Source organism: Artibeus jamaicensis, unplaced genomic scaffold (genome assembly GCF_021234435.1).
Source record: "Artibeus jamaicensis isolate MK-2021 breed Jamaican fruit bat unplaced genomic scaffold, CSHL_Jam_final scaffold_2172, whole genome shotgun sequence".
In the NCBI taxonomy this organism is placed as follows: domain Eukaryota; kingdom Metazoa; phylum Chordata; class Mammalia; order Chiroptera; family Phyllostomidae; genus Artibeus; species Artibeus jamaicensis.
In genome coordinates, this window is record NW_026522031.1 from 652,677 (window position 1) to 677,251 (window position 24,575).

At 48.8% G+C, this 24,575-nt stretch overlaps 1 protein-coding gene across 1 annotated transcript in view; it reads right to left on the reverse strand.

Moving 5' to 3' along the window:
• The window catches only part of KIAA1549 (KIAA1549 ortholog), a 120,008-nt gene that overhangs the window by 12,283 nt on the left and 83,150 nt on the right, over window positions 1-24,575 (reverse strand). Inside the window, exons 11-17 of the mRNA XM_053656615.1 lie at window positions 23,786-23,985; window positions 22,033-22,148; window positions 16,169-16,374; window positions 13,100-13,323; window positions 11,906-12,059; window positions 7,058-7,375; window positions 2,249-2,295 (exon numbers count right to left, since the gene is read on the reverse strand). Coding sequence (XP_053512590.1) covers window positions 2,249-2,295; window positions 7,058-7,375; window positions 11,906-12,059; window positions 13,100-13,323; window positions 16,169-16,374; window positions 22,033-22,148; window positions 23,786-23,985 — 1,265 coding nt within the window. The remainder of the gene's footprint in view (window positions 1-2,248; window positions 2,296-7,057; window positions 7,376-11,905; window positions 12,060-13,099; window positions 13,324-16,168; window positions 16,375-22,032; window positions 22,149-23,785; window positions 23,986-24,575) is intronic.

A 24,575-nucleotide genomic window follows, 5' to 3' on the forward strand; every position in this document is an offset into this window, starting at 1 on the left:
TGTGAATAGTACTGTATTATTGCTCTCCTTGAATCCCTTCGTCTTTCTTTTTCTTGCCTTATTACACCAGACAGGCTCCCCAGGGCAGTTAATAAAAGTAACACAACAGGCATCTTTGTCTTGCTCCTGGTCTCAGAGGAAGAAGTTTTTACATTTCACCGACAACTTTTATTAGTTTGTATTTAGCTTTTGTTTGCCAAGATTGTTACCATAAATAGATGTTAAGTTTTATCAAATGCTGCATCTATTGAAATGAAAAAAATTTCTGCCTTTATTCTACTCAAAGTAGTGGATTACATGGATTGATTTTTTTTTTTAATACTAACTCACCCTTGTACTGCTGGAATAAACCCACTTTGGTTGTGATACGGTATCTTTTTGTACATGTTGCTGGATGTGTTTGCTAATGTTTCGTTTTGAGTTCATTGCATCTGTGTTCATGAGTAAAACTGGCCCTTAACCTTTCCTTTCTTGCAATGTCCTTGCCCTTGTGTTGTCCTTGGTATCAAGGTTACGCCGGTCTCGTTTTCTATTGTTCAGAAGACTCTGTGTGGCGACTCAGGCATCTTTTCTTCCCTTAGTGTTTGGTAGGATTCACTGTCGAAGCCGCTTGGGCCCAGAGTTTTCTTTGTGAGAAGAATTTTAATTGTGATGTTTAGCTCCTTTAATAGTTGTCTGATTATTCAGGTTTTCCCTTCCGAGGAATTTTTCCATTTCAAATTTGTTAATAAAAATATGTTCCGAGAATCTTTTGAAAATCTGTTAAGGTCATTTTCATTTCTGTAATACCTGGGCTAACAGGTCCTTTTTAATTTCTCATACTGATAATGTCAAAGATTTGATCAAGTTCTCCAAGGGGTTAGCAATTTTATTAGCTTTTTCAAAAAACTTTCAGTTTCTTTCATCTTCTCTATTACGGCCCTGATTTTCCACTTCACTGATTTCCATTCTTAGTTTTATTATTCCTTCCTTCTCCTTCCTTTAGTTCTAACTGGATCTTTCTTTAACATCTTGAAATGGAGGCTTAAATGATTAATTTTCAGCTTTTTTTTCTTTTCAAATATATGCACTCAAGATATCAACTTCCTCCTAAATATGACTTTCACTGCATCCCACTTTTGATATGTTGTATTTTCATTAATTATTCATTTCAAGGTACATTTTAATTTCCAATGTGATTTCTTCAGCATACCATAGTTACTTAGAAAGGGTACTAAGTAATATGCAAACATATAGGGACTTTCTAGTTATCTTCTATTATTGATTTCTAACTGAATTTTACTGTACTAGGCAAATACACTCTGAGTAATTTCAATTATTGAAATTTGTTAAGATTTGCTCTGGCCCAGCCAGTGGTAAAATTTTTTAAATGCCGTGCTTTAAAAGTACGTATATTCTGTGGTTATTCACTTGTGTTCTATACATGTCAAGTAGGTCAAGTTCATTAATCATGTTGGTGGCATTTCCTATCCTTTCTGCCTTCTCCTGTCTCTTGTAAGCCAAGTGTTGGTTTTCAAATCCAGTCTTGACACCTATGCCAGGCTGTTTGTGTCTGTCTGTGTGTTCGACCTCATGCAAAACACTAAGGGTGATGGGAGGCCTAATATGGTATCATCTTCCTGTGAAGCAGAATCATGTTTGTTTCAGCCAGGCAGCTGGAAGGATGCACAATGTCTGGTCCCCTCAACCAATCAGGGCCTGAAATCATGCAAAGCTGAGGTTTAGTTCTTGTAGGGACGCATCTATTTCCATTAACCCTGACTCTGAGGAATAACCCCTAAGGGTATGAACCCAAACCTTCGGGGTTTACAGGGACCTGCCCTCCACCTAGTCCTCCCGGCCCCGTGAGTCTCTGAAAGCTTTGCTCAGCTTCTCCACCACCTCCCCCAACGTTGGCAGGTGGCCCTGGGAGACAGCGGCCCCAAAGGCAGGGCCGCCTTTCTGGATTTGCTAGATCTTGGCCCCATACCGCTTCCCTGTCCTGTTAGCTCTCTGGGCTTTGTATTTTTATTTTAAAAACTTGTCTAACCTTCCTAGTTGTCCTCTGCAAATTACCTAGTCTGGTATCGCTCGCTGTTTGTAGAACTTCAATTCTAACTCTTTTCTCCTCTTCTGGTTAGATCAAGAAAATGCAACTCGAGAGCTTTGCATCTGCTCACATTAGCTACAAAAATGGTTAGAGAATTGAATTTTTTAAAAAACAGCCTACACGAGGAAGTCCTAATACATTTTCTCCTGAAAAGTTTACCTTGGCAATGGGCCTGCTGGGGGCGTCATCCCATAGTCTTCGTATCTCTGGAAGAAATCCAAAGGAAGATGAAGATTAACAGTCAATGCTTATTGGAAGGCGACAACAGCAAACTTACAAATTTAGGTTTACGGGATCAACTTTCAGGAGAATTATTTTCTCATAAAAAGTTAGCATGCTTTGGGGGCACTCTGCCATCAAGCCATGCCAAGGAGTTTATTTGGAGAACTGGGTTCCCAGACTTCAAAAAACACACAACTAATTTCTAGCCCCTTCTCTCTTTAGTAAACATATAAATAATAGGATTTCTGTGCCTGCTCTTCCTTACAGGCTCATTCTCAATAAATCTGCATCTTCTGCTAGAATGGCAGACGAGAGTGGCCCACTTTTATGACCAATGACTATCAACCTCAGTCATAAGAGTCCCCTGATTTTACAGGTGCCCAGTAGCAATTCCAATACACTGAAGAAACTCAACTATGCAAATGCTGAAGCATGTTATCAAACAAGAAAGAATATAAAGAACCAGAAATCAGGCTCTCAAACATGAAGTGAGCACTTTCAGATTCTGGCCGTCTTCTGGTTTCCAGGAGGCCAAGCCCTGCTCCTTGCTCTGAGATTCTGTAAGATGCCTCCATATCCTTATTCAGCTCTCTTCCTGGAGCTAATGTGAGCTAACCAAGTGCTCTTTGACTAAAACCATATAGCCTCGGCTTTAAAGAAACATGAGTACATCTACCTATACCTGTGTTGCGTTCCTCAAGAGACCAGCATACCCTACCCCTAACCCACACAAGACTCCTATCTCAACATTTCAATGACTGTGAATCATTATTTTGGAATCCAGTCATTTAGCAGAACAGCGACTCTGGACAGAGCCCCTCCAGTTCCGGTCAGTTTGAACCCATTGCTTGTCCAGGATCAAGCTCTGAGTTCAGTTACTAACTCAGCCTTGTTTCCGGACCTGCTCTAATATTAGACCTTTTTTTCTTTTTTTCAAGCTGCCATTCACTGAATTGGTATTTGGTAGTAGGCGCGACGTGGGCACGAGCTCAGGCCCACCAGAACACCAGAGCGGCTCACTGCCGCTGTTTGCAGATGATACTGACTCACAAAGAAGTTAAGCGATGTCCTCCAAACTTGTCTGACTCCAAAGAGCATATTTCTAACCACCAACCGTACCACACTGCCCATGGTTCCCAACACTGAACTTTTGTCCTTAGTTCCATTTCTATCGTCTTGAAAACGTAGATGCTCTGGAGTCAGACGGGCTGGCCAAGCCGCTCAACCTCCCTGGGCCTGTTTCCTTAGCCCACAGACAGAACGAGCTCCACGCCTCGCACAGCTCCAAAGGCATTATTACACAGGAAGCTGTGGTCGCCTCCCTCACCTTCTGACCCTCCCTGTTCCCATCCCCTTGGCAGACAGAGAGATCATACCACTGTAGAATCCCCCCAACAGAGAGAAAACAGGCCAAGGGGGGTGTGGAAGGAGGGAGGAACACAAGGAAAAGAAGCTTCAATCGTCTTTCTAAACAATTAAAGGGAAATCTGAGAGAGAGTGGGAAGAGATTATTCAGCATAGTTTGGATTTTTAAAACCTATTCACATGCAAAGCAAAACAAAAGAGATCAAGGCTTAGCAGATTACCTATCAGGATTTCAAGAGGTCTAATACGAGATAAACTAAAAGGAAACCGGTGAAGAACAGCTGCCCATTCTGTGTTTTATTACTGCAGTGCTGGGCATCTCCACTCTACTGTAGTCAGAAAAGGTTATTTTTCTAGATACTGCGTGCCCCGATGAAAAGGTTTTTGTAAAAAAACAAATGCCATAGACATAATGGTGGGCATTTACTTCAAATGGGTCCCACCTGTGTAAAAATTTGAGGGACAAAATAGAATTTGAAGGTTTTGATCAGCTAGGTCAACACAAGTCACGTTTTAACACGTCCCTTCTTTTGAAGAACCGTCCACCAGAGCAAGAGAGGTAAGCCAAATGGTTAATGGGTCTGGCATGCGCCTGCCTATAAATGTCTTAGCTCGGGTGCCCACCCCTGCCACTGAATGGACTAGTCCAGGGCGGTTAACTCCACTCAGAGAAGCAGAAACACTACCTAACCAGCAATCTGACTCGCCAGTGCATAACCAACACCCTTAGGGCGGCAGAAAGGAGCAAAAATGTCACCAGGTGGTAAGTCAGGCTCACGGGGTAACTGAAGGCACCCTGAAACCCACACTCCTATAGTTTTGCTTGTGGTCAGAAGAAGTAAACAAAGGGTGACCGAGCTCCTCCCGGCAACAAACAGCACCTTCATGACCAATTCGTAAACATACTGAAATGATACTGGATACGCACAGATGCGACCAATGATTCTCATTTTCTGCTGCACCAAACTGCTATCATTCCCATCAAAATACACAGGGGTAACATCCACGATGAGAAAGCCATTTAATAAGCACATTTATAAAAATCGTGCTCCGGGTTTAAATTCTTAGTTGAGGTGGTACTTTAAGGCATGATGGCAGAACCGTTCACCTCCAACACCTATGAGCAAATCTATGGGATACTGCTGCTAAGATTCATCAGCAGAAACCACACAGGTAAACGGAGCAGGATCATGTCAAAAGCTGCGAAAAGTGGTGCCCAAGGGGGAAAAAGAATGAAAGATTCTGGCAGCCGAATGTGGCTCCTAATTCTGCATATTCCAGCCCCGGAATATGCAGAATTACCTTCCCGTTTGGAAAGCTGGTGCCTGAGGGGTTCAGAGGCAGTACTGGGAAGGAAAGGAGGGAGGAATTAAGGAAAAGCTCAGATATTAGGAATCCCTAAAGGACAACAGGATGTCAGGAGAAGCAGGAAGGACCACCAAGTCTTGCCCCACCTTTCAAGTCATGCGTCTGATGATGAAGGAACAGACGCTCACAGGGGTGCACCCCAGCTGGGTGCATGAGTGCAGGGTAGGACAGTGCTGGCGTGACAAGACCACCAAGGAGCCAGCAGGGCACCGAGTCCCAAGGAGGGCCGGACCCGCCCCCCCAGGCCTGCCCCTCCCCCTCCTCCATGACATCCGGCTTCAGGAACATGGACGGAAAGCAATCCTCACTCAGACAACGGGTCCCAAATAAAGTAAGAAAAATACAAAGGTGAATTTGTCACATCCTTGCAAATGACAGTGAAGTCGGAAAAAATCAGCCTGTCTCAACTGCAAAGAGAACAGCAGTACAGCTCTGTGAACACACTACTACAGCCACCAAGTAAGTGAACAAACCGACAAACGCAAGTTTCAAAAATGAACATACACAAAAAGACAACCCGGCCTGGGAGGAAATGCAAGCAACAGTCAGATTCTCTACAAGCACTATAAAAATAGCAACTCTGTTTTTTTTTTTTAAGTTCAACAATGAAATGATAAAACAAGAAAATGACCTGAAATGGGAGCCCATAGACGGTGGAAATCATTTGAGGACCAAAATCATGCCACTGTGACTCTAAGGAATCAACTAGCAGGGAAAAGTATAGACGAGGCTTAAAATCAAATGAATGTCACAGAGGAAAGGCCTATGAGGATTATAATGAAGGCAGAGAGGCAGGAAAAAAAAAGGACAAAGTTGCTAAAGCAATTAAGAGATAAAATGGTAGATAGAGAAGACCGACAAAGATGCAGGAACAAAGACGCTACCCTTGATTCCAATAAACGGAACAGAGTAAGAAAATTACTTCGGAACTAAAAATAAAGTTTTCCTGAATTAAATGAAAGAGCTGACTCTGAAGGTAAACTGAATACTGGTTATTGGGGGGGGGGGATGAAAACTTATTAAGTGACAAGAACTATTCAGGTTTCCTAGCAGATCGGGCACGTACAGCCCCTCTAAGAAACGAGGGACGTAAAGATGGCCACAGATTTCTTCACAGAAAATGCGAGGAGCACTGGGAGCAGAGAGAGGTGACGTGTAGAGACCAGCAGCAAACGAGTTCAAGTCAGAAAGTGAGAACTCGAAACACTACTTCAAAAGAATCCACGCACCCCTCCCTGTGTTCATTGTAGCATTACTTCCGAGAGCCAAGACATGGAAGCAGCCCACGTGCCCATCAGCAGAGGAGTGGGTAAAAAAGCCGTGAAGCACACATGCAGAGTGGAATATCACTTGGCCATAAACACAGAATGAAATATTACCGTTTCCCACAGCGTGCATGGACCCAGAAGGTATCACGTTCAGTGACATAAGCCAGTCAGAGAAAGACACATACCATATGATCTCACTTACATGTGGGATCTGATGAACAAGATAAACGAACAAATGAAATAGAAACAGATTCACAGATACAGAGAAAAGACTGATGGCGGACAGAGGGGAGGGGGGCTGGGGGACTAGGAGCAAAAGGTGAAGGGACTGAGAAGTGCAGATGGGTAGTTCCAGAACAGTCTGGGGGAGGCAGGGCACAGGGACTACAACCAGTAATATTATAGTAACTACGGGTGGTACCAGGTAGGCACGGAAAATACTGGAGGGAACACTTTGTAAAGTATGTGACTGTCTAACCACTACGCTGCACACCTGTGGACTCATCTTGTGTTGGCCTCTCAGTGTGTGGGCCTGGTCAACACCAACAAACAGCACCTTACTAGTCAGCCACCACTCCGACATCCTGGATTCAAGACCAGAGGCAGGGAGACAACAGGAAGTTTTCCCCATGACCCTGGTGTGAGACCGCAACAGCTCCCACTGGTGTGTGACACAATGAAAGGACTTGGAGGGGAAGGATCTACAAAGCTCCAGACTAGAGAATGCCAGAAGGCCCATACTTACGCCACACGGGTTGTTGGCCGTCTGAGCTGGGCTGTAGAAGGACCCCCACTGGGTGGCTCTTCTCTCTTCCCGGGAAGGGGTGCTGTTCGCAGGCAGGCCGGCTGGAACCCCGGAGCCCGCGGCTGCGGCACTGGTGGGCTGGCTGCTGGGGGCCACCAGGGCAAAGGCGTCGTCCAGGAGGGAGTGCATGGTCTGGCGGGCCTCCTCGATGGACGGCTGGGGCGGGACGTACTGGGGGGCCGGGAAGGGCAGGCCTGGATAGCGGCCCAGCTCAGCAGAAGACGGCGTCTGTGCGTCTGCTGGAAGGTCAGGGTCGGACTACAGGGGGGACACAGCAAAGGAAGGGAGGATCAGACACAAGTGTCATGGCGACCCGAAAACAAAGCTCTCCCTAGGGCCAGCGTGGAATTGCGCAATTTCCACCAACACAGAGGGAAAGATTTCCCGTAAGAATTTTTAAGGTGACAGCAGAGGAAAGCATGTTAGCTCTCAATGGTGCAAAAAAAAGTCTGAATCAGGAATAAAAGTAAAAAAGAAAAACAGTCAACAGTCCTTTGTCTGGCAAAACTCATGCAACTACGTGGAATGCATTTCAGTACCTGGAAGCACACGTTTTTACTGAAAGTCCCCAAGTAACGCAAACCGATGTCTCAAGAGTCTACTCACTACAATACCTGGTCAACCTTCCACAGGTACAGAAACCAAAACCCAAAGCAGCCTGCTGACTACTAACAGTTGGGGGAAAAAAAAAGCCCTACACACCCCCAAGAGAGGTCAAAGTCACCACCCCATTTCAACTGTGTGTGCAAATAACGTTAATACCTATTATGGCACCAGTTCACAACAATAAATAGTAGTTATCTATTCAGAAACTGTCTTCACATGGAGGCATCTCTGGATCACATGACTCAGCAAGAAAGGTTTAAATGACCTTCCGTACCCACTGTCTAAGAGACAAGGGTGTAAGTGACAGTTAGGGTTTTTTCTTTTAATCTTCTGATGCTTTCTTATGAGCAAAAGGCTGTCAACACACACAGTCGGATAAACTGTCAGAGACAAAGCAGGAGACCAATGCAGAAAGAGGCCTTTCAGGTCTCGGCAGCTCCAGACGCTCAAGTGCCCCGGTCACACCATGGACAAGGAAGAAAGAAGAGGTTCTGCAGGACAGGCTGGGGCCCCAGACCCCCTGCGAGAGAAGGAGGACGTCTTTTGTCCACAAGGCTGTGCTCGCCCTGCTGGTCCACAGTTGAGCTCAGCTGGCTGGTCACGCCGGCGACAAGCCCAAGGGAGACATTCCGGCATCTGTTTGGATCACTGAGTCTCTCACCAAGAAAAACACATTCCACGGGCACATCCTTACTCTCGGCCAATGGTCTGGAAAACGCTTCGTAATGACTACGGCCTGCCGGACAGATGAGCAGGTATTCCCCACGCCAGCGCCGGACGCTTCGGGGCAGCAGCTGCTTCACTCCCAACAGGGAGAAAGCCGTTCTACAACCTGGTAAACCCACAAACAGCCCACAGACCGGTTTTTCTTGGCCCACACAGAGTTTTTAAAAACATACTTAGCCACTAATTGCAAAAATCTGAAAATGCTGTAGTAAAACTCAGATTTCTGGACTCTTCTGGCAGAATCTGAGGCTTCGACTGCCCACCTGACCTGGGGCAGGTGCTTCCCCTCCCCCGTCCTGTACATCTGTTTTGCCACGACAGCGACATACCAGTAAAGGTCCTACTAAGTGACATGTGTCATCTAGGAAATCCAAGTAAGGATTCTGGGCCCCAAAGGGAATCCCCGGTTTATGACACAGCACTGAATAAACTCTGGGTTCCTTTTCTTTAGAGGCGGACAGAAGGTCTACAGACGAGCCCTTCCCCCATTATTGGTTTTCTCGAGGTGCTGCTGGTTCAGAAATGTGTGGTCAGCGCTGTGCCACCAGCCACCAGTTCCTGGTAGAGAAACAGAAAAGCGTGTCTGGGAGCACATCCTGGTGCTAAGTAAGGGGGTCTCTCCCGAGACAGAAGTGATGTTCCTGGTGGTGGTTCCAGCAGCAGACAAGGTAGCCGCATTATAAGGAGGCAGGTTGCATGGCCACGTACACGGCCACAAGCCCAGACTGGGATTCCACTGGGGGCTGAGGGGAATCTTACACTCGCCCTGGGAGAGTCCAGAGCTACAGCCATTGCCGATCTCACCCTTAGGGGCCCTGACTTCAGTGAAGCTTTAACTCTTATTAATAAGCGACATGTGTCCTGAAAGTAGGAAGGAAAGTTCTGTGGGTGCCCACGGGCCCCATGCATCTTGCCAAGAAGGCCCAGAGCCACGCAGCCACGATGTTGGAGCCTCCTGTCCTTTCTCCTCATTGCCTCCTCATTTCACACGCGAGACTGTCCGAACCTACAGCCCAAGACAAGCTGTCCGCACGTCTTACATCTCAGCACCTAGCCCAGTGCTCCCTGGGCAGGGGGTGCTCCGTGAAAAGGGAAAAGCGGCTGCTTCTCAAGATCGCCCCGTTGGAATTTGAATTCCAGTCTCCTGAACCTCAGTCTGATAACTCTGTTATACTGAATCTGTTTCCTTTGCATGAGATGGGTGTCCATCTATCATTCTTCAGAAACGTATATGAGCTTTTTTTTTTAACCTTCCATCACCAGAGACGATATATTCTGGGGCCTATTCTGGGGTCATGTAAGAGAGTGATCACACACCCTGGTTGGCCCAGGACAATCTTGATTTATGTCTGTGGTCCCAGTACAATAATTGTTTCCTTTTACTCTCATAAGAGTCCAACTTGAATGATGAATTGTATCGGGGGTTGACAAACTTGTTCCGGAAAGGGTCAGACAGCAAGTATTTTAGGCTTCCTGAATCATACAGTGTCTGCTGCAACTAACTCAACTTTGCCCTGGTTGCAAGAGCAGCTATAAAGAGCATGCAAATAAGTGGGCGTGGCTGTGTTCTAATAAAGCTTTATTTACAAAAAGCAGCAGCAGGCAGGCCTTGGCCTGATGGCCATCATTTACCTAGGCTTGAGTTATAATAGTAAATTTAGTTATAAGAAACCTGGGAATATGTTTTTTTCACTTCAGGAGAACCGAGTTTTCAAGGAGATGATATTTTGAGGGGGAAAGTGAAAAAAACTAAGATAACTAAAAACCACGTATGTCTAGGTGAGTTCTGAGAAAGGCATCTTTGAAAATGTGTGTTCCAGAATTTTTAGGGAGAGAAAGTCAGTCCACTGAGGAAGACTTTCCTTTTAGTAAATCTTTGGGGGGGAATGGAGCCATTGGAGATGAGGTGGTGAACTCTAGGGAAGGGCTTCCTCCTACCAGCTAAAGAAGAAACCTCTGTGCTTTCTGAAAAAAAGAAAAAAGGCAAGGAGAAAAAGGATGGTCCGGGACACCAGGAAAGAGGCAGAGTCCTGGATGCAGGCAAGAGGGAGAGAACGAGGGGGGCCGGTCATTCCCTGCACGTGCTCCTTGGCACTCACTGGGCAATGGCACTCAGGGTACCAATAAAACAACAGAAAAAAATGGGGCCTGAAAATGCTCCCCTGCAAATTCCTTTGAGAGAATGAGCCCTGCTGGTTTGGGAAGCATAGAAGGGAGGATGCCCCCCCTTCCTGTTTGTTAGTCTCCCAGAGAGCCAAGGGGACGCCCTCCCCAAGGTCAAACCAAACACAGCAGATGCCCAGAGAACCGCCCATCCGACATGGCAGCACAAGGACGCCATCTACTGTAAGAACTGCCGGTGATGGCTGCCCGACCTCAGGGATTCGTCCCCAGGGACTGCTGACCGCCAGCTCTCCAGTCCTCAGAAGCAGGGGCTCGGTCAGTCTTGAGAGCTCTAGAGATACGTAACCTCCCAAGGAAAGGGCTAGTTCTTTCAGATGCTCATGTGTCCACCATAGTTGACGTTGGCACATTTTATATCTAGTGTCTGGTATTGTTAGCTATCAATATAATCTAGAAGACAAAGTGTAAAATGCAAATTAGGGGCTGGCGGCAAATAAGCGCTGCCTAAAGGGACCACGTATCCCCTCTCTACGGAGGCGCCTTTGCCCATTTTCCTCTAAACGAGGCCGTGGGAGCTGGCCGCCAGGGCAGGAAGGGGTGTCTGTCTAGTGCAAGAAGACAGGGCCGCCCCCCAGCGCCAGGCTGCAGGCTGCGGGCGCCCACGTCTGGCGCTCCCTGTCGTGGGGCCTTTGTGTCCCTCCTTCCCAGGGCCCCTCGGGGAGGCTGGCCCTTTCTTCCCCACTCAATGGGGCCTGTGTGTCTCACTGCCATCAGCGTCTGCCTTTTACACTTCAAGCAACGGGGTCTGTGCCCTTCCTGTTTGAAAGGAATGTTTAATTCCCTGTTTCTCAACTTCCAGAAAGCTCTTTCCCCCAGTAAAATAAAATATATACGTTATTAGCAAAGACAACACCTCCTTAGCACTCCGGAAACAGAAGGGAGGGGCAAAACCCTAATTTTCCCTCCAGTCACCACGAAACCCAAACAACACTCTGACCAGGGGGATAAAAACAAAAGAGAAAACACAAACCCCCTTCCCAATGGTTTTCTCTGTGTTCTAATTAACCTTGAGAAGAGCCCACGCTGAACCCTAGGAGGAGAAGGCTCGCATACAGAACGGAAAAATGTGAGGTATGTTGGCGGGGGGGCTGGCCCAGCAGCCCCCTGGCTTAAGTGACTTAAGTGCCCCCTGCATCCGCTCCCTCCTCCGCCCCACACGCCTCCCCAGCCGGCCCTGGGGCACCACAGGGCACCACACAGAACGGCAGCCCTCCCTCCCTCCCAAAGAGCCGCCCCACTCCGAGTCCAGGGGGAAGGGGCAGCGCTACGCACTGGGCAACCCATGTAGGCAGAGTTGTGGACGCCGGGGGGCCTTTTGTAAGTGCCGTCGCTGTCCGTGGTGATGAGCCTGTCCTTCTCGGCATCTCCGGGGCAGCCGTTGACCTGCTGTTTCCGGCGTGGCTTGGGAGAACGCTTGATCCTCGAGCTGCCGGAGGGAAAAAAAGAGGTTCCCTTCATACGAAATAACCCTTCCGGCCAATGGCTTATCGACTCCACACTAAGCATTTTCTGAGCACCCAGGGCATGCTGGCCACCGGAGTAAACAGCCCACGAGATAAGACACAGTCTCGGCACCCAGGAAGCTCCTGTCTACCCAGGCAAACAGTAGGAACACACGAGGAACCACAGAGAACGACCGAGGCAGTACACGCTCACAGTGTTGTTAGTGACACAGACGCGCAGACGCAGGCGTGGTCGGTGTGAGCTACTGACGCACCGCTGGCCACATGGGGCCTGAGCTGGGTGTTGACAAGCAAACAGCGTCTGCAGAAGGGAGGGATGTGCGGAGAGGGTGCGAGGTGCAGGCATGACCACACCAAGGGCCGGAAATGGAAATGCAGGTGAAGGTTTGCGGACCAGAGGCCTCCGGCTAACGGAGTGGCAGGTCTGTCTGCACCGCTGTGTGGCAGACAGGGGGGCCCCGCCCATTACCAGGGGCACAGGTCGCACAAGGAACCAACACGGGTTTTGAGCAGAGAAAACATAACCAAGAGCGGTGGCTAAGAAAATGCATGTGTTAGGGACAGGAGCTGGACAGGCAAAGGGGATGGTGAGACCCCAAACTGGGAGGGTGGCCACAGGGCAGAAAATGAGACATGCACCTGCACTGACCTAGGCGACCAGCCTGGGAGGGGAGGAGATGGGGGTGCCCAGGAAGCTGGGGAGAGGCAGGCCTGGGAGGGGGTGGCCAGCACTTCAGAATGCTGACTTCCAGGAAACACTGACTTCCAGGAAATATTAGCTTCCAGGAAACACTGTAGGCCAGGAGATCCCGGCAGCAGAATGAAAGCAGCCCTTCTGCACACAGGTGGCCGCCCCTGCAGGGTCAAAGTCACCCCACTAGTGGACACAGCCTTTCTCTGTACAGACTTCTCTGCCTCATTTTCAGAGACTTTTCCCTTAAAAATGGGCGGGCCCTCCTCCCGCAGCCCTGACAGCAGAGGCCGCCTCCGCCCGGGGCCCCACCTCTTCCTGGGCTCTATGAACACGGAGGGCACGCTGGCCGTGGGGTCCAGGATCTTGTCGATCTGCATCTGCGCCCTGCGGTACACCCGGTGCCGCTCCCGCGTGTCGCCCGACGACAGGTCGTCCACCACCGGGAACTCGTAGTGGCCGCGGCGCTTGGCACGGAGCCGGATCTTGTTGCGGTGGTGCTCGATCTCCGACTTGTGCCGCAGCGCCGTCTGAATCTGAGGGGGCGAGACGGGAGGGTGCAGATGAAAGGGACGCGCCCAAAGGACTTGGGGACCCAGGCTCAGAGAGCGTTTGGGGAAGGACTCCCTGCCACGTTCCTTGCCCCCTGGACGGCTCCCACGGAGCCCCAAAGGGAGCGAGACGGCCAGGCCCACCCACACGGGGTGTAGGGGACCTGCTGTAGGTGCTGTAAGGCCAGCTGTGTGGGAGGGGGAAGCCGAGGTACCGCCCTCAAAGCCGGCAGAGGTGACTCGAACCTGGGAGATGGGCTGTACCAACTCAGGCGATACTGAGGGTCACTAACAACTAGATATAGTATGCCCTGAGAAAAGGAACACGTATTTTCCACACCCAATAATCACCACTTCAGAGGCTTTTAAATTAAGACAGGTTCAAAGAGGTTATGTGCATCACAAAGCAGAACGCACATTTACTGATAATCATCTGGTGCCACGCAAACAAGTGCTCTGACCCACGTGTAGGGAAGCATGTCACCCCCAGCCTGCTGGGCCGGAGCTAGACGTTGAAGAGTGTGTAGGACGAAGAGGGGGAGGGAATGGGGAGAGGGTGCGTGATTCAGGCAGGAGGCTGAGAGCCAGGAGCAGGAAAGCGGGTGAGCGCTGGGGGGCAGCGAGGTGACCGGATGCAGTGGCCGGTCGGCTGTGCTGGGGTGCAGTGCAGACTGGGAATCTGGCTGGGAGGAGACAGCGGGACCACTGGCCAAGATGAAATGGAATGTTCCTGGCTGTGCCACAGTGGACCCAAAGCCACCTATTTCTTGGAGACTGTTTGAAAAGGACAGTCGGTTGCATGAGGTTCTTGGTGACTTAGCAGCAGGAGAATTAAGAACACCCCTCTTCCTCCATCAAGATCTGATTGTTCCCTGAAATATATGCAGCCCCCACGGGAGAATGTAGATATGCTAGGAATGGGCGCCAGAATCTCTTGCTAAGAAAACATTTCAATTTAGTCCCGACCAGTGTGGCTCAGTTGGTTGGGCATCATCCCACAAAGCAGAAGTCGCCAGTTCAATTCCAGTCAGGACACATGCCTGAGTTGTGGGTTCCAATCCCAGTCAGAATGCATGTGAAATGCAACCAATCAATGTTTCTCTCTCCTTCTTTCTCCCTCCCTTCCCCTCTTTCTAAAAATAAAAAAGTAAAATCTTTTTTTTTAAAGAGTTAATTCTGCCCTGGCTGGTATAGCTCAGTGGATTGAGCACGGGCCTTGTGAAGCAAAGGGTCACTGGTTTGATTCCCACTCAGGGCACATGCCTGGGTTGCAGGCCAGTTCCCAGTAGGGGACCCATGAGAGGCAATCACACACTGATGTTTCTCTCCCACTCTTTCTCCTTCCCTTCCCCCCTCTCTAAAAATAGATAAATTTTTAAAAAAAAATAAAGAGTTAATTCTACTTTATTTTTAAATTTCAACTTAGATGTATAAAGGATTTAGGTCAGTGCAACAGTATTAATAATGCTCTAGTTTTTAAGTCAGGCTTTGAGTTCATTATTTATGCTGTATAACTAATCTGTATAACCTATAGGCACACATATGCATCAGATTCGTGATGCACATTCGCCTCCTTCTTTCTTCAGACGCAGAACCCACTCAGGGTGTTCCCAGAAGGCAGCCACAGAGCACGCGCACCGTGACACAGGTCCAGGCTAGGACTGGACTGGCAAGAAGGGACAGTACTCACCTCCCTGAACCCATGGCACATGTACTGGGGCCACTTCCTTGGCAAGGAGCCAGCGTGGCTGGGAGAATTCTAACAACTCTTGATGAGACTTCAGCAAGATCCCTTCAACGTGGGGCGGGGGGCTCGACCGCACCCACCTCTGATGACTTTGACCTGGCAGAACTCGTACAGCAGCAGGTATTTCTGGAGGCAGAGCACTGCCAGGCATGAAGCTGCCTCATGTACATTCCTACACGGCGGTCACTCCACTCGCTGTCCAGCCCGGGTCAAATCTCCCTCACAAGTTCAAATTAACAGTGACCTGGGCCGGTCTTCTGGTTCCCAACATCTTAGGAGGGGAGCAGATCCTCCCCACTCTTCCAGGATTCGCAGGAAGAGGGCTTCACCAGGGATTATCTAGGTCTTTGGAGCCAGAGCAGATCTGTGAGGCCTCGCCAAGTCTGCTGTGGTTCCGAGCCCAGCCCAGGCACAGTGATTCACGAGGGAAACCCACAGGACTCAGCCTTTCACCAGTTATTACAGCTAAAGGGTACAAAGCAAAACCGGCAAAGGGAAACCAGGCATGAGCTTCCGAGAGTCCTCTCCCAGCGGAGGAATTAAGCACAGCATGTGCAACGGATTGTGACGCCGTGTGTGAAATGCCGTCCACCAGGGAAGCTCGTTGGAGACTCAGTGCCCAGGGTTTTCACGGGGGCTGGTCACAAAGGCGCCCTCCGCCTGGCCTGAGGACCAGAGGTACCAAAATTCCCAACTCTCAGAAGGAAAGCAGATATTCAGCATCACTCAGACTGTCTGCACAGCTTCAGCACAGTGAGTCACTCTGTTCTGCAGATGGTGGGAATCTTTTAGAAATTCAAGTTCCCGAACCCAGCCACAGGGCAAAGCGGGACTTCTAAGCATAGCAGTCTTGAGTCTCTTTTCTGCTCAGCTGCCAATGCACCTAACAGTGTCCCTGAACAGTATCTGAGCTTAAAAAAAAAAAAAGGGAGGGGAATAGCTTTAAATTTAAAATTAAAAATACCTGTCAGCAGCTCATACCTTTTGCAATCTTTTGACACTTAGCCTTCACTCATTTTTAAGCACTAACCAAAACACCATGTGAACTTCCGTATTTGTGCGCTTTTTAATAAAAACAAATACCTCTTTGTTAATTTTGTTGGTCTCTGCTACGCGGTCAGCCAGCACGGGGTGGGGAACCGGAGGTGCGGGGATCGGCTGCATGGCGATCAGCTGGATCTTACTGGGGACCCTCCGACTGGCCTCCGAGGGGCGGGAGATCCTGTCCACGTGCTCGAAGATGGAGGCGGAAGAGTGCTGCTCATTCCCGGAGCTGGGTGGCGGCGGCCCTGGAACCGAGGGAAAGGCCGGAAAGTAAATCATAACGTCATCCTAAAGAGCGAGCAAATGAGCCACGACCGGTGGGGCTCAGTGAGTTGCGAGTAAACCTAAAACTTAAAGGTCACTGGTCTGATTCCTAGTCCGGGCACGGGACTGGGTAGTGAGCCAGGTCCCTGGTTGGGGGTGTGCAAGAAGCAACCAATCTATGTCTCTCTTGCACATCAATGTTTCTCTCCCTCTCCTTCTCCTGCCCTTCCCCTCTCTCTGAAAATAAATAAATCTTTAAAAAAAAATAACAAATAATAAAAAACATAGATTAATTCTTAAAGAATCCACACATAGGCCCCTGACCAAAAACACAACCCCCACTTTGTGGCAGAGGACTTAAAATGTGCCCACTGAAGCTTAAATGATCGGGTTCAATACCATCTCCTTCAGCCCCATTAAAAGACACAAATATCATTAGAAAAGAAATGAAAATCACAAAGACACTTTGTGCCAAAAATTGCCTTGTTTAGTCGAAAAGGGATTTCAAAGTCCTCAGTAAGACAGGGTCAAGGGCAGAAGGAGCCTGAAGTCACTCAGTCCACTGCAAATTGCAGAACTTGGAGCAGCTCTGAGCTCCCACTCCCACTGGGAGTGAGAAAAACTCAGTCGCCAAGGCAATTAGACTAGAGACGAGGGGACTGCGGACAGTGGGCGTGTGCTGATTAGCAGTGGGAGTTTCTGGGTTTTCCGATCCGATGTAGAAAGAAAATGAAGTCGAAGAGTCGTGAGAAGAAAAGGCCGTGGCCTGGAGGGAATTCATTCCCACTTTAAAAAGAGATGAGGAGTACACTAAAAAAAAATATTTAAAGGGGGAAAATTCATTTTACCCTTAAGTAAGTTTTTTTAAATGATTAAAAGCATAACTTGATGGCACATATATTTTTACCACAATGAATTTTTAAAGTAATCAGAACTGCAAAGAAAGAAAAAGAATTAAATGCACAGAAAAAAGATAGAGAAGAAACTATTTAAAATGTTAACAGCCCTGGCCAGTGGCTCAGTTGACTGGAGTGTCATCCCTCTATGGCAAGATTGCAGGTTCAATCCCCAGTCAGGGCATATACAAGAATCAACCAGTGAATGCACAGATAGATGGAACCACAAACCGATGCTTCTCTCCCTTCCCCCTCCCTTCCTTCCTCTCTCTCTCTAGCAAAAAAAAAAAAAAAAAAGTCAATAAAATTTAAAATAAATAAAATGTTAACAGACCAAATCTTGCTATAAGGGATGATTTTCTCCATTTTTTTCTATTTTTGGTAATAAGGATTTTCTCTGAGTATTATTTTTAAAGTAGAAATAACCCTAATGAACTTTCATTTTAAGGAGGCAAAAAAGAGATGGCGGGGAGAGAGAGATGAAGGGGATGAAGGGGGGTGAAGGGATGAAAGACCCCCACAGAGCTGGACAGCCTGAGATCACGGACTCCCTCTGAGCAGCCACGATCATCTCCGGGCACTCTGGACGCTGCTTTAAATAACACGGACCACGGGCGGGGAGAAGGCGAGAAAGCAAGCAGAGACTGTTTCCAGATAAAAGCCTGAGGTTTGAAACCTCAAGCATAATTGGAAATTATGAAAGTGTCTCCTCCATGTAAAAAAAAAAACAAACAAAAAAACCCAGAACTGAGCAAAGCAGTAACAAATAACAGCTGCTACTTGATATAAGGAATGCACATCGCTGCTGTGTAAGTCTTCACATTTCCTCTCCACCTGAATTGCACTCATCTGTTGCCCCAAGCAACTGGAAATGATGTGTATAGCTGTGAATGAACGTGGTCTGTCTCAGCAGGGAGGTGCAGCTGTCTCAATCCGGCTTTCCTCCCCTGCCTGGCTGAGCAATGCCAGTGGGCAGAGGCCCTCCCACCACACATCTGCTGGCAGCGTCTCGAATTGCAGGCACAAGGCCTAAAAGGAGATCATTAGCTTCACCAGATAGGCTGGCCTCGCTAACCCAGACTTACGAAGTGCCAGCAAATGTCACAAAGGGTAGCCCGCTACGCAACTGGTACCTAAAGGTGAGGTCCCTTCCCTCCAGGATGGTAAAAAGATAAGGGAGGCAGAGGGCTCCAAGGGGCTGGAAGGCAAAGGGGGCGTAGGCAGGCCCCTCCCCCTGTGCCGGCTGCCCTCCCCCGGGGACAAAGCCTCCAGGCTGCGACTGCCTCCTGCCCACGCCCTGCCCCACCCCCAACTGTGGCTGCAGATCCTCGCTCTATAATTCACCAACTGCAACCGGAGACGGAGGGCACGCACAGAAAACTGCCCGGGGCTGGGCCCTTCTACGGGGCTGAAAAGAGGGGTTTGCTATTTGTCACATACATGTAATACATGCTGCATGTATCTGGTGCATATGTACATATACTGCTGTATTTGTCATATATACAGATGCATGTGCACATGTATACACATACCCCAGCTTACATGTAATACATACTTATGTATTTTTATTACTAGGCATTGCACATTTAAAAAAAAACACTACACCATGGCGAACAGAATGGGTACACAGAGGTTAATGCTGTGTAAATCCTGCCTCAAGGGAGGCTGGGACTTTGGACTAAAGCCTCTTTCCCTTTAAATACAATAAAACTAAGAGTATGATAAAAATTACAAGATACTGTCAACCAAGGAGAGTGACAGAGGAAAAGGTAATCTGAATTACTGAAATGCATGAGCAACAGAGCACTTCTAAAGAAATATTATTTCATCAGCTAAGGTAAATAACACAGCCACACTGCCTTATGATTAATGGCTATGACCCACAGTAATATCCTGCAGGTGGCGGGCAAAGGTGTCCCTTCTCCGTCCTATCCCAGCACCAAACCCATCACAGGCACTTAGTCAACGTGGGCTCAGAGGGTGACAGACTAAATGACTAATCACCCCAACTAAGTTTACAAAATTTTACCTCCAAGAGGCCTCTGGGAATCTGCCTGAAATAAAAAGATAAGAATAACAAGGTACAATCGCAACCATTTTATAAACAGGTGCTCCCCAATTACTTGAAACATTTTGGTGTTACGTGTAGTCAAAATACTCGCCCCGCTATTGTGTTAAAGACTTCATTTGCCTGGCAAGCTCTTTAGCACTTGTCGAGGAAGGTGGCGGCTAGGCTCCTACCTGACGGCCTCGAGTTTGCAGTCTGTGGAATTCATATGAATGAAATTCTAAGTCCTTAAAATAATCACCCCCTGGCTCACGTGCACCCCGCAGAGAGCACAGAGAAAACACTCCGCCCTTCCCGGTCTTTACCTACTCGGCGCGTGCCTGACACAGGGGACAGAGGAATCACCGCGCCCAGCCACCGCAGCAGCAGGTCGATGGAGCCTTCACGCAAGTACGCAGAAGTTCCTCCTCCCTCCTCCCTTTCTTCCCAGTGAGTGGTAATAATGTGACTCGTTCTAAAACGGCAATGACTGTGACCACAGTGACATCTGAGTGAGCCCTTCCACAGAGTCTGTGGACGGCGTGAGCATATGCATCGTGGTCAAGCCAGCATCCAAACACGGTCAGCGGGGAAGGGAGCAAAGCACAGCCTCAAACTGACCGACACCGAGATAGAAGTCCTTGTGGTGCTTCCGACGCAAGGTAGACCCTGAAAACACCAGGCGACTGGGACAATTAATGGGTAGCCTTGCCACCCGCTGTGGGGAGAAGGGGCACCGGTCCAGGGCGTCCCGGACGAGGGCCACAGAATGCCTCAAGCAACCTCCTGCCGCCATTAGTTTGTAATCCATGATAACTAACAACAGAAGGAGGATTTTCACATGAATTATTGCAGAAAATAATCAAAAGCTATGATTATAAACACAGAATCTTTTAGATGGTATTTAACAAAGATCTAGGCAGGCAATAGAACGCCTGTATGGCAGTATTACAGCTGGAAGGACGTAAACAACATTTTATAAGTGAGTTGGCACAACCCTGGGCAGTGGCCCCGCTGGGCGGAGCCCTGTCCCGCACACCATAAGGCTGCAGGTTCCAGGAGGCACCCGATCGATGCTTCTCTCTCACATCGATCAGCTCTGGCTCGCTCTCTCTCTTCCTCTCTCTAAAATCAATACTCATATTCTTGGATGAGGAATGTTTTAAAAAGTGAACTGATATTTACAGTGAGAAAACCATCCTTCTAAAACATGAAAATAATGTATGGGTTCCCATGTGTGTTCGAATCACAGTAGGGACATGTGAGCCCCTCACAAGGACACTCAATCCACCCGCCTCCTTTCCCTGTCACCTCTCAGTCCCCAAACTGACATGGCCACCCCTGGGATTTTGAATATATGTTGACAGGGACACTTGATTTTTGTTTGCCACATAGCATATCCTTCTTGTAATCCTATCAGTAAGGAGTTAAATGTGAGAACTTTTTAAAAGCAAGATTTTCTCAGGGAAACAAAGAACCCGAGAAACTCCAGCGCTGATCCTCCTTTTCAAATATTCCTTCCCCGGGATCAAAATTAGATGCTAATCCTCCCTGCCTGAAACCACGCACCTGTTGCCATGGAGCTGAGTCCTGTTGACGGTTCTGTGAAACCGGATCCAAAGGGAACAAACTCTTCCCTTCACACTGAGAGTATTTTTTTAACATCAACACAAAACACCTGAAAGGAGCTGGACGGGACCTCAGCACGCAGCTAGATGAGTCCCGCTGGGGCCCGAAGGCCGCGGCACCTACTTGGAAGGTCATTGGCACAACAGTGTCAACACGGGCTCCCTGGCCTCCGTCCAGAATCTGTTCATTTCCACCGTACGGCTCACTCTGTACTGCATTTTCATACAGAGAAAGTGGTGATAAACAATAGAAGCAGAAACACCACTACTAAAAATAATGTCCCCGGACACCCCAATTTTCTTTGCATTACCGAAAAATCAACAAGGCGCCAGCAAACACAAGAGCTACCCCAGCACTTCAGTAACAGAATCGATTAAACTGAAACCCAGCTACCTGTCATCATGTCAGAAAACGTCCCCAAGTCTAGCAAGACCTGTGAGCTCCATTTTTTTTTTTTTTAAACCAGGTCACAGTAATGCCATTTGGAATGGGAGTGAAGTTCACTCCGGACCTGGCCCAAGATGCTACAGCATCTGACTGCAGACACAAATGCGCTAAACCAGCCCCAGCGCCCTGAACCAGAACACAAACCTCGGACCAAACAGAAGACACTGGGACCTGAGACACACACACAGCTTTCTGGCGGCTGTGAAGTTCTTAAAGTGGATGCTAAGAAGGTCGCAGAATCCTGGAGACAGTTTTTGAGACTCTGGTTTTAGCTCAATTCTTCCTTGTCCCTCAGGAAGGAAAACTGTCCAACTCAAAATGAGAATGGAAAATGGGGGCTGTGAGCCTCGACACCCACCCCCATGAGTCCCTAACCTCCTGCATCCCCCCCCTACGGGCCACCCATGATCCCCCCGCCCCACCTTGAGCCAGACACCAGCACTGGGCCAGACAGTGACCACTGACGCTGAGATGTTCACCATCCGGGCGACGAATATTCCATTGCACGGATTACTTTTTCAAGTTCGGCATTTGAGGAATCTAAAACCCTCGCCTTCTGCAACCTTATAACTACTACTCTGACCGTGGAGAGCGAGGAGATCGCTCTCCTGGTCACAGACCGCTGGGTGGGGCTCTGCAGGACTTGCCATCATTCGCAGCACCTGGTGCCTTCTCTCCTGCTTCCCTCTCGCTGGACTCTTCACTCACGGTGGAGTCGGCATCCGAGGGCGAAATTCTGCAGACACAAGACAAATGTCAGCATTAGGAAGAACACAGAAAAGGGGGAGGAAGGTCACTTTCCTCTGGATGTGGAAGTCAGGTGTCCAGGCATAACCAGTAGAAATTAGACAATCCCCAAAATGATTTCATGATACAGCATCTTCAAGGACATGAATAGCACTTAGTTATCTCTGGAAGACAGTGTAGCCCTTTGGGAAATAGCTCCACCAGCTGCATTGTAACCAATGCTAGGACCCTGGGAGCCAGAATAGGGGACAGTCCCCCGGCTACCAGGGCCCTGGCCTGGCCATCTGGGTCTGCAGTTCGGGCCTGGCTCAGGGTTACCTGGGTCTGCAGAATCTCTAGGAAGCCGGGGGCTTTCTACAGTCACCCCACAGAACTCCAGCCAGGTCTTCGGAAGACCGTTCCAGCACAAAGGCAACGATCACCACCGAGATTTGTTTCCAGATCCAGAGAGCGTGGGAGCCAGAGGGTGCCGGGCTAGGAGGCGTCCCTAAGCAGTGAGCACGGCTCCTCTCTGTGCTTTCTGCCCGCTTACACGGCAGTGGGAAAGGCCGACGCATTCTGGTGCCCACAAAGGAGGCCCAAATATCAGAGTAACCATGCAGGCCACTGAGAGGTCGTGACTAAATGTTTGGGATAAGACGGCCAGGGAAGAAAAAAACACTTCGCAAAATTGTACTAGCGCATGAAGTAATCCTTAATGATTTTAAGCAAATTAACATCTCTCTCCATAATGCAATTCCTTTTGTCAAGATCATGTTCTAACAGCCATTCAATTCTTAAAATGAGGCCAGAACCCCAGGGTAGGTTTTCTGATGTCAGATATTATAACATCGCTCCCACTATCATTATGATCACATACTTTTTTCCTCTTAGTAGAAAATCAGGATGGAGAATATTGAGACTCAAAGGAAGACGGATAATTAGAGGCTTCCGTAGCCAAAGCGTGACTGTGCAATTTCCTAAAGGCAACTGTAAAAAAAAAAAAAAGCCTGATTCTGAACCTGGTCTTTAACGGAGCTTAGCAAGCAGTTCTGCGTGTACTTGATTCTGACGGGAGGAATGGAAATGAACTCGGACTGGGGAGCTGGGCAGGGAGGACATGGGCAGAGTCCACGCAAATGTGACAACCACGGTGACAACAAGGACAGCCAGAGAAGAGTCAAGCAAAGACAGAACAAAGTGATGAGGTCATCTGGACGAGGAGCAATGAAGTCATAGCCACCCACTGGGACAATCAGCTGGGACAAAGCCGATGCTGGGTGTGTAGCAGGGGCCGTGGGCCTTCGAGGCATTATTTCTGATGCCATCTCCAGAGGGCTGAGCATGCTCGCCCCAGAATGTTACCCAGAATTGAACTGGCCAATCCCTAATCAGGTCACAACAGGACTGCCAGAGCATGACTCATAGTGATTGATAATCTTAAAGCCTCCCTTGGTAGTCCATCCGAGTGGTGTGAGGGTGTGAGGGCCCTCAGGTTTGCTGACTTTGGGCAAGCTGTGGTCAGTCTCCCGGGCTGCAAACTCTCAGGCAATATGTGTCCTCAGCCCTTCTGTTATGACAAATTCACAAACTGAAACCAGAAACATGCTCTACGACAGAGTACAATGCAGAGAGCCCAACACGAACCTTCCTCGGTGACGGACATTCCTGGAGGGGACCTTGGCCTTGGGGCTCGGGACGTCTCCATTTTCAGAGGGCGTGGTGTGGTCCTTCACAGGTCCCGGCGGCAGCGGAGCTGGCTCATGAATAATCAGAATGTCGTCTTTGTTGTGCTGGCCCAGGTGCTGCTTGGCAAAATCGAAGCCCTTCACGCTGGGGATCTGCAACTGAACAAACAGGCGGGACAGCCCCTCTGAAACCTGGCGACTGGGAAAGACTGGGAAAGGGACGGTGAGGGCTGGGAGACCGCGAGCACCAACTTCCGACTCACAACTGCGCCTGCCATCCCACCAACCTAACTCCACAGGCAACTCCAAAACGTCAAGCGCATGCTGAGTGCCGTTCATACCTCAAGTCTGCAGAAATGATGGGTGCTTGCAAAAAGTCAAAGAAGAGTACACAGATTACATAGCTAGACCATGATACAAAAGACAGCACGAGGCAATGCCTGACCCGCGGTCACAGTAGCGCAACTGTGTGCTATGCAATTCCAGGGAGAGGGACACAGACATAACATTCTACACAGAGAAACGGGGACGTGAGCCAGGACTCGGAGGACAGACAGAACTGATAAATAAAGAGAGCAGGTGACACAGAGTGTGTTCTAGATGGTCAGGGGCCAGAGGACACGAGGCTGGAAGAGGTCTCCTGAGCTGCCCTGGAAGGGTCATGGGACGGGGAGTGAGAGAAGGCTGGCCTGTGGGTGGCGACTCCAAATGCCAGGTCCAGAGCAGAAACCCACTATTTCTAAAGAGGC